Source organism: Camellia sinensis, chromosome 6 (genome assembly GCF_055761805.1).
Source record: "Camellia sinensis isolate YWXY chromosome 6, ASM5576180v1, whole genome shotgun sequence".
Lineage (NCBI taxonomy): Eukaryota > Viridiplantae > Streptophyta > Magnoliopsida > Ericales > Theaceae > Camellia > Camellia sinensis.
The window spans coordinates 25,460,030-25,470,010 of record NC_138966.1 but is presented as its reverse complement, the minus strand read 5'-3'; the positions used below and the strand labels follow the sequence as shown (position 1 = coordinate 25,470,010).

The 9,981-nt window shown below is 32.5% G+C and overlaps 1 protein-coding gene and 2 long non-coding RNA genes across 4 annotated transcripts; 2 read left to right on the top strand and 1 right to left on the bottom strand.

Moving 5' to 3' along the window:
• Positions 1-1,429: 1,429 nt before the first annotated feature.
• Positions 1,430-3,285, top strand: LOC145792591 (uncharacterized). 2 transcript variants are annotated; one of them, XR_014332065.1, is made up of 3 exons: positions 1,430-1,798; positions 2,026-2,274; positions 3,210-3,285. It is a non-coding gene; the product is annotated as an uncharacterized LOC145792591 (long non-coding RNA). The 2 variants fall into 2 exon arrangements; XR_014332064.1 differs by having other exon boundaries at positions 1,432-1,798; positions 2,012-2,274.
• Positions 3,286-3,645: 360 nt separating this feature from the next.
• On the top strand, positions 3,646-5,099 carry LOC145792590 (uncharacterized). The gene is made up of 3 exons (XR_014332063.1): positions 3,646-3,677; positions 3,767-3,835; positions 3,920-5,099. It is a non-coding gene; the product is annotated as an uncharacterized LOC145792590 (long non-coding RNA).
• Positions 5,100-8,515: 3,416 nt separating this feature from the next.
• On the bottom strand, positions 8,516-9,204 carry LOC114306351 (uncharacterized). Its single transcript, XM_028251563.2, has one exon. It carries the CDS (start codon positions 9,095-9,097, stop codon positions 8,723-8,725), a length of 375 nt encoding a protein of 124 aa, XP_028107364.1. The 5' UTR covers positions 9,098-9,204; the 3' UTR covers positions 8,516-8,722.
• Between the last annotated feature and the right edge of the window lie 777 nt (positions 9,205-9,981).

Here is a 9,981-nt window from a genome sequence, read left to right as displayed (position 1 = left end):
TGTATCCTCAGTTTGGTTGCCTGAATGAAATGAAAATAGCTCATGAATTGAGATAAAATGGATCGAAATATAAATTCGACGTAGTATGATTTTACAAAAAAGTTATAAATGATTTGTCACGGGCATTGTATGTGTATGTTACACTTATATTTTCGTTAAGATTCATATATTGTGTTAGATTATTTCTACTGAGTTTTGACTCACTCTATGTGGAAAAAACATTTCAGGCGCTGATGATATGCCTCCGTCAAGGCACTAGCTTGGGAGAATTCTGGAGCAAGAGCTTCTTTTGTTGTGTTTGTTTTGTATAGCCAAGGGCTTTAAAAGTGTTGAACTTAAAGTCCACTTTTGTTGTAACAAAGTCTTGTTTTGGAAATATGTAAGCCCTCAGGGCATTTTTATCTTTTATCTTCCTTTCTCTCTTTTAACTTACAACATATGCTATAGATTTAGGGTTAGGCTTTATGAATATATGATGCATATGTTTCTCTTTTGTATATCATATTGGATTTAATAGAAGATACCCCCATTATTGTTGTTGTCATATATTGGATATTGTGCATGGATTATTGTAATTATTTTAGGGACGTTACATGTTCCTTCACATACGCGTGAACCTCTTAGAGGTAGACAATTGGACAATCAACATTAACTTGGGCAGGCCATTGTTTGTCCCCCACTAACAGTTGGGGCCTGGGCAACATCTTACCGAGCTACCTTCGACCGAGGTGACAGCAACTTGGTTAGCCCATGACCATCACCCACAAGCCATGCGTTGTGCTGCAATTCAGAGCTTCGACTGAGCTACCAGCTTAGTTAGTGCATACAAGCGCTCCGCCCTTGCCCTCTTCTATGGTCCAACTTTGCTCAGTCATCCACAACACGGTTGGCTTAGCTTGCGTCATATGAAAAACATCCTGACTGGAAAGATGGAGCTTGGTTAGCTCCGTAAGGTAGTCTCAAGTCCATCTTCACTGGCCCAGCTAACCACAAAGCGGTGGGCAGTGCTTGGCCCATCATAGCTCGACCGAGCTTGGCCAATTACAGCTTGGCCCCTTTAGCATGGCACAAAACTCCCCTCTCAATTATTGCTTAATTAGTGTTAGTTTCAACCTAATGTGATTGATTACTGTCAGTGTCGAAAGTACTTATATGTTATTATTTTTTTGATCTTATATGTTGCATAAAATGTAATAGAAATTTATATTCTTGTTTTGATACTTTGTATTTTGTAAATGTTTATTGATTGAAAATATTATTTGCAAATTTAAGAATGATGTTTAATTTGTATTCTTAGCATACCATAGCAAAATTTTTGTAATAATTTGAGTAATTTTTACTGTACATAGTTTTCACTACAAGAAAAGGGGGATACAACAACGTTTATTTAGTAGCGTTTTTGAAAACACTGTAAAATATGGAAAATCTAGCACACGATTTTGTTTTCTACACGCCGGTCATCGGTAAATGGTAGGACAACGTTTTTGAAACGTTGGGTTATGGTTAAAACAGTGTAGTTTAGTTTAGATAAAAGTATTTATTTTTCTTTTAAATTTCTTTTTTGCTTTTAAGAGTCGTGGGAGTCCAACAGAAAGAGAGAGGCGACTTCAGAGAGAGAGAGAGAGAGAGGGGATCGACACTTGGTGGTTCGATCTGGATCGATTCTTCGTCATTTTGATCTTGAAAAGCTGGTTCTGTATTTGATTTGAGCGTTTATCTTAGTTATTGTTCGAATCTCTGTAATTTAAATCGATCTAGGGCTCGTTTTTCTTCGTGTTTGGGTGCGGCATGGCTCAAGGTAAGGGATTTGTTGAATTCACCGAAGATCTGTGTAGTTTCATGGCTAAAAAGTAACGATCTGGAATGTATTTACGTTGATGTTTGTAAATTCAGTTTCTTCTTCACTCGATTTGGTTGAAATCTGGCATTTTTTGCTTTTGCCTTTTGTGTTTTGCTTCTTTCTTCTAATTTTCGTTCTCTTCCTCGTTATGGTCCATGCATTGGGATGGAGTTCTTGATCACCAGCAAATGGAAAGAATGGAGTGGTGATAGAGAGATGTTGTTGCCGATCGAGAGTTGCATCCAACAGCCTCGGTATCACAGAACACTAGTTCAGGGGCTTGAAGCGTGGTGCTGTGTCCTTCATCAACAGCTCAGCCTTATCAATCTCTGCTTCAAGTAGACCAATTTCAAGCTCATTCGATCTCTACTTCAGTCTATACACCACCATTGAAGAGCTCAATCAAGTTTGGCCAGGTCAAACTCATCCAAAAGGTAAGTTAAGATATGTCAAGCACATTTATGCAAACTTAATCAAAATCACGTAATTTTTCAGCAACTAAAAATTTGATTTCCGTTTTCGGATTATCTTCTCTAATATGTTCAGTGTTCTTTGCTTGTTGCTAAATGAAGGTTATTTTAGGTTGTTTTCCAGCTAGATTGTGGAAACACTGTCAATATATTTTCAAATGTTGTTAAAGCATTACAATGTGGCCCCTGTTTTGGAATGTTTTTCCATCTTCATGTTTTTGTTTAAATATGCTCAATAGGCCCATTAATTGCTAAAGCAATGGTTGGCTATCTGTCTGTACCTGTCTTTTTTTTTTAAAGAGATACTTGAGACCAATAAGAGAGGAATCCATGAATATTTTGCTATTTGCATCATAAACTAATGATGATGATGATGATGATGATGTTATTAACTGCTATGAGAAGAGGGGTTTTCTGGATAAAATTTGCCCCATTTATGTGGTTGCTTTGTTGATGTATTCTGGTTTTCAAAATATTGCTTTGAATGGTTACATCATCACAGCTAGTTACTTAATTGAAATTTATAAAATTATTATTGCATAACATTAGATGTTATGTTGACTGCAATTTTCTTTGGTAGCCGCACTTGAGCTATAATATGTGCCTTCAAGCTCTATGTATAATTGAATATAGGCTATAAACTGTTCAATTTTCAGAGGACATCCACTCGCACCCCAAGTGTGCTAAATGTTTAATCATGAATCTATTAATGTTTACTAAAATTTTTAGTTGCATTTGTCACAAACTTTATGTGTTTACTAAATTATGTGAGTATTAGGTAGTATCAAGAGTTGTCTTGCCTGGCCAACTCCCAATTGGCTTTGTATGTATTGTGGATTGCATATTGTCCTGTTGACTAATTTGAAGTCCTTATGATTGTCGTTGTATTGAACTGTCAGGCATACATGGCACTTAATGATATAGATGCTGCTGTCGAAAGTTTCAAGAAGGCATTGGAATTGGAGCCAAATGATGGTTTGTGACAGTTTGTATCCTTGAACTTTTTATAAATATAATGCATTGCCAAAACTTTCAGCACATTATAAATTTCATTCTGATGAAATCCTAAATAGCAAAAGAAAAAAAAAATTAACTTGGCAATAATTACCTTCTCTGTGGGCTACAAGTTTTAGTTTTTATGGGTTTTTTGTATTCTACCATAACATTAATCTATTTTGGGAGATGGCTGAGGTCTTACTGAAAGTCATTTTGAAATTTGAATGACAGTTTTCAAGTACTAAACTAGATACTTAATAGTCTGGAGTTTGTAATTTTCATAGAATTGAGGTTTGAAACGTGATAACTGACTTGGTTTCTGGCATCTTTCAGTTGGAATAAAAAAGGAGCTGGCTGCTGCAAAGAAGAAGGTTAGTATGATTGCATAAAATCTGAAACATTTTTTATGGCATTAAATGCTTATCAGCTACTGGGGTTTGAATTGTTGGAACTGGGACAGATTTCGGATAGACGAGATCTGGAGAGAAGCATATTCTAAGATGTTCCAATAGCAGTTGGTGGTTGCATGGTATGTTGGACCCCTTTTAAGAACTATTTCTCTGATTCTTTTTCCTTGAAAGTGTGGCTTTCTCATTTGGTTCTGGAATACCAGGCTACCATTGTCTCTTAGGAACAATATACAGTTAGTTACTGTGTTGATTCGATGTTGGATTGAGTGAACTTGTTCAGGCTTTTTCACACATTTAGGTAATGTTGCTTTTGCTTTTCAGTCAAGTCTGGGTGACTTTTGTGTATGTCTACCAGTTTGCATCAATTCAAGAAATTTTCACTTAAGTTGTGGAGATTTCTTTGGCTGATCCATCTTATGATGATTTGACCTTAATTTGTTTCGGGTTATAAAATAGGGTTAGCTACACTAAGACTCCCTCAACTGAACGAATATCGTTTTACTCCCCCCATCCATGAACCGGTACAGTCTAACCCCTTAACTATAAAACTGTGTAAATTCCTCTCTTGGAAGAAAAAAATTCACTACAATGGTGATAGTATGCCATCACCTACTTTATAAATTACCATGTAAGTATGATCAGTCCCGCTAAGCAGTAGTTACAAAATTATGTTGGAATGGGTTGTTACATTTGAATAGTGGGGTTCACCATCCCATATGTAGTTTTATTATTGGTTGGTGATACTACATGTCAATGTTGACATGGTATAAAGGAGGTAAACTGATGGTATTCTTTAATAGTTGAGGAGGTATTGGTGTGATTAACCCTATAATTTTTTGGTAATGACAATTTTTTTGGGGATCCTTTTTACTGGTTTTCTAGAAGAAGATAAATAATTGTTTTGTGGTGTTAGCGAGTTTTCTTTGCATTTGTTATGCTTTTTCTGATGGATTTTCTTTTCTTTAATTTGACTCCCAGGTTTTCATTTGAGGGTGAAGAACATGAGCATATATCCAAAACCAGCAAAACAACTGTACAAATTTCAGGCCAGTGCCAAATTTTAACAACTAGATTAATCTATTTTTATTTATTTATTTCTGAGTTGTTGTAGCTAGCTGATCCAATGTCCATATTTCTCAAGGAACAACTACGTGTCTGGAGAGCATTAAATGGAGATATTTGCTTGACTAACCCTTTTTTTTTTTTTTTTTTTATCACTGTTGGTTTTCGGTGTATTGTCTTAAAATTATATGGGTCCATGATAATAACATGTGCTGTATTGGCTTTTACACTCAAGGGTTACTTTCTCTTGAGTATTCATGATAATAACATGATAATAATATTTTATTTGCTACTAATTTCATTTTTTTTTTGGTTACATTTATTCTTTTCTTAGTATTTTAAATTTTGAGATAATGATGGAGTATATGAATTTGGTTGTGATTTTTGTAATTTCAATTTTGATGTGTTTGGTTGAATATATATATTTTTTGAAAAGGGGTTTGGAGAATTCTAGCTAGTAGCAAATAAAATATTATTGCCGAATGGTTAAAATTTTATTAGGTTGCATCCCCTCACCCCCAAAAAAAAAAGAAAAAAAAGTGCTTTAAGTGGCGTTTTTGTAAAAAACACCGTTATAGGGTCTGTATGACGTCATCTCGCTGGAAGGAATCACCGCCGGTGATTGTAGCATGACGTTTTCTAAAACGTCGCAATAAGGTCTACAACGGCAGTTTTTAAACGTCACAAACATATAACGACGGCCGTATCTGCGGCGTAAAATAAAAACGTCACCAAAAGTTTTAGCGGCGTTTTTCAGATAATTAGCGGCGTTTTAAAAACGCCACTAAAAGCTTTTTTTTTGTAGTTTGGTACCTTCTTAACAAAATTTTTGCATCCGTCATTGCTTTTATGTACCCAATAATTCTGTTAACTCATAAAAGTTTTCTAAATTTTTACTCAAAATAAGATTGTGTGATAAAGATTTGAATTTATGTAGTGAAAAGTGTGTGTATATATATATATATATAAAATGAATCTAGACTATAAATTGATATATATATTTTTTTATTCTGAATAAAATATCTGAATATGTAGTAGTACTGTTAGGTTACCACATAACTCGTGGAGTAAAATAAAGACAACTTTATATTTTTATTATTTTAACCAATCAAATATGATATTTTATGGCCATTATTTATGTGTGTTTGTTCACATTCCCAAATGTATGAACCAATCCATTTTTTAGGGAAATGAGTTCTATTATTGATTAATGCGATTTTCTTAGGGTATTTGGCCATAAATCTAATTTTGAAATTTTTGGGATAATAGCCTCAATCTTTTGGGACAATAAGACCAATAACAATTTGAAAGATTACGTTATTCCTGCTTATATGTCTATCTATCCACGTTACATATGTGTCTACTTATCTATCTAGTGTTATCTATCTGTTTAGAGTCATTTATCTATTCACATATTTATCCACGTATTACCTATCTATCCACTTAATATACCTATTTATCTATATTACCACCATCACCACTCCCTGTTAGTTGCCACCACTAGCCATTGGTAGAGGCTTCCTTTGACAACTTTTTTAGCAACCAATGATTCGTTGACAATTAGTAAAAATAAAAAAAATTATCTTTTAAAATAATAATTTGTTGTTCTCACTAATAATTTCATTAACCATATAACCTTACAATCAAAACAGTATAATTCTTGAATCTAATGCCATACATACCTTTAGAAATTGAGTTCTCACCTCTTCTTTTTTTTTTTCTTTTTTTATTGGTACAATTTAATTGGGTGGCTATGGTCACCAATAAATAAATTTTTAGGAGCATATTAAATAGTATGGTAGATTTGTACGTTATATTAAATTTATGAGAAAATTACCACACAAAAAAAAAAAAAAATACAAAAAAATTCAAGTTTGACTTTTATAATAAAATAAAGGGTAAATTACAAATACACTCTTTGAGATTTGATTAAAATACGAATTGCCCCTTGTAGTTTTGAAAATTACATTCCATCCCTTAAGGTTTCTAATTTCTTAACAAATTGCCCTTTTCATTAATAAATCATCAAGTCAATTAATAATTTTTAATGATATTAAAAATATGTTTCAATTAATAATTTAAGTAATTTTATTATTGTATAGGATAGCAATTATGAATTTCATTTTTCAGTTAATTCTGTTAAATAAAATTTTTAATAAGAGGGGTATTTGTAACAAGAGGCAATTTGTATTTTAAGCAAATCTTAGGGGGTGTATTTGTAATTTATCCTAAAATAAACCCGTAGTTTTTCATTTTGTCAATTTAAATCCTAAACTTTTGATTTTGTTTCAATCTGAACCATTTACCTATTTCCGTTAAGTAAAATCAATGAAAAAATAGGTATTTTAGTCATTAACTCAATGAAAATTGATTTTAAACATTTTTTTGAAACCTACATTGAGTTTAATGGCTAAAATACTATTTTTTTTCATAAATTTTAGTTAATAAAAATAGGTAAATGGTTTAGATTGAAAAAAAAATAATCAAAAGATTAGAGTTTAAATTGATAAAATTAAAAACTTAGATTTTATTTTACGAGAGTTAAGCTCTAGGTTTATTATTTTATATTTTTTTATTTTGTTATAATTATCCCTATATTACTGAACTTGACCCTTTAATTTTAAATATATACCAAATTTCCACATTCATTTCATTACTTAAATAGACTATTCAAATATGAAAATATTTGAGACTTTCAGAAAGATCTCATAATTTGATTTACAAGTAATACTAGAGACCTATATTTGAGACCCCCAAATACACTAACAATGATGTGGCAAGGAAGTAGAGCCCTACATGATTGAGTGTGTGATAAATTAAAAGTTGACACTATCCTTCCACATCATTGTAGGTGAAATTGTGAAGGGTTTTTATCTGGAGTCTCAAATATTTTTCTTTGATTCACAATGATGTAGCATGAAGTATGCTAATTTTTTATTTGTTAGAGCATTTCCAACAAGCTCTTTAAAAGAGGCACATTGTCTATTATCACGATTCTCATCATATTTTACTCTTTTGAACAGCTAGCTATTACACTAGCTATTTTAACAACAACAACAACAACAAAAAATCCCTAGCTATATTTAGAGAGCTTTGGGGGGTTTTTTAAGCATTTTTTGTGTATAAATTGGTAAAATAAAGAGCAGCATTGAGAACATTGATCAAAAAAATTAGTTAGGTAAAATAGACGGTCTTTATTTTTTGTATTTTAACAAGTAAAAAATTAAAGAATAACGTTAGAATTATTTTTACACACCTAATGATATAGGACCAAACACTCTTGTCATATAATGGCGAGTGAATCTATAAGTATAAAATTATGATCTAGCACTTCCCATTTAAATAACCAAAACTAAAAGAAAGAGTTGACTTGCGTGGCATGTAGCTAGGAAGACTAAGCTATATTTGAGAAGTGATTAAATTAGTTAAAAGTAAACAATTATTTTAAAAAGTCAAATTTTACTTTTACCCTTTTTTTTTTGTTAAAAAAAAATTAAAAAATTAAAAAATCATTCTCAAATATTTTAATATCTTACCTTATATTTTCGACCAAAAATTAAAAAATTCACTTCCCAAATTCAACTTCGTCTATTTTGTTTGATGTTTGAATATGGCTCCAATCATCAGCAATCATCAGCAAGAGGAGGCTATTCGGGAACTGCGGGTAATGTCACAACAGTTTGCTGTGAGTAGGTGGAGTTTATTTTGACCCTATTTTTATGATTTGAATAGAAAAATAATTGAAAAAATATATTTATATAACACAATCATTTTAAATAGGTTCACATCACACAAATTTAAATTTAAATCATACACCTTATTTCAAACTATGTTTTTTACGACTCATAGCATTTCTACTTTCATATTTGTAATTATAAATTCAAACTATAAGAAGTCAGTAATTTCAATAATCGGATATTTCGGTGATTGTAGCAGTACTATTTCTAAATGAGTTTATACCACTGAGAATGAAAAGATGATTGATAAGACACCAAAACCAGAAGGAAGAACACGACTGCCGCCACGCACCAAGGAGAGCCGTCCCACCGCTGCTGTGACCATGGTTCTCGGATGATTATCACCAGGTGCATCAACAAGATCACCAACACAGCCACTACTATGAGAAACAGCTGCAAATTGAGTATGGGTCGACCCAAACTTGACTTGTAATCCAAATAATGTGAAGTAGATACTAAGAGGACTGTGATAAAAAACATGACCAGTAAAGGCATTGGAATTTCAAGGGTTGAGGCTAGGGCTTGCTCTGTCCACCCTTGTTTCCATTCCTGACCTCTTCTGTCCCTCAATATCCAACCCATCTCTCTCTAAAATCCCTCTCTCTAAAACCTCTCTCTCTCTCTCTCTCTCTCTCTCTCTCTATGTGTATATTTTTGGAGGTTTTAGAGTGAGAGGATGGGGTGGTATTGATGCATATATAGGATAGGAGGTGATGTGTTGGGGTTGTTTGTTTGCTTTGGTATAAATGCTAGGGTTTTGGAATCAATCCTCAACCGACTTTTTGTTTTGGATTCATGCCCATCATAGCCCACTCATGACTCAACTGGATTGATACAAAAATGGTAATAATGGTAATTTTCATTGAGCAAGGATCCTCTAGAGTGATTTTTCTCTAAAATTTTCTAGAGTGCTACATTGTGTGGTTGAGATTTACTGGCAAGTCACATGGTTGAGATTTACTGGCAAGTCAAGTCACATTAATGTGACTTGCCAGTAAATCTCAACCACACAATGTAGCACTCTAGGAAACTTTAAGAAAATTTCACTCTAGAGGATCCTTGCTGATTTCGATTATAACAACCTTACAGAATAATAATTAGGAATATATTCATGATTATCACTTCCATAAAAACCAACTTGGTGACTATAGATTCTGTGCATGTGATTAGGATATCCTCACCCTCAACTGAGAAGGAATGGTGCCATTTTCAATCGAGTCCGCATTTTCTAGAGTGATATTTTTTTTTAAAATAATTTTTGGTGTAACTGTTGTACATTCAACTTTCGATTATTATACATTTAATTTTTACAGAATTAAATCTTAACTATTCAAAAAATTACTCTAAAGAATCTGTATGCTTAATTCAAATTGTGAATTTTCTTTTTTAAATTAATAATGAAACTGTTGCAAATATATATATTCTTTATTATTCTTATTATTATTATCAATCATAGAAATTTTATT

Bases quoted from the DNA above. Each gene is read 5' to 3' on its own strand.
- LOC114306351 (XM_028251563.2), bottom strand. From the start codon at position 9,097: ATGGGTTGGATATTGAGGGACAGAAGAGGTCAGGAATGGAAACAAGGG.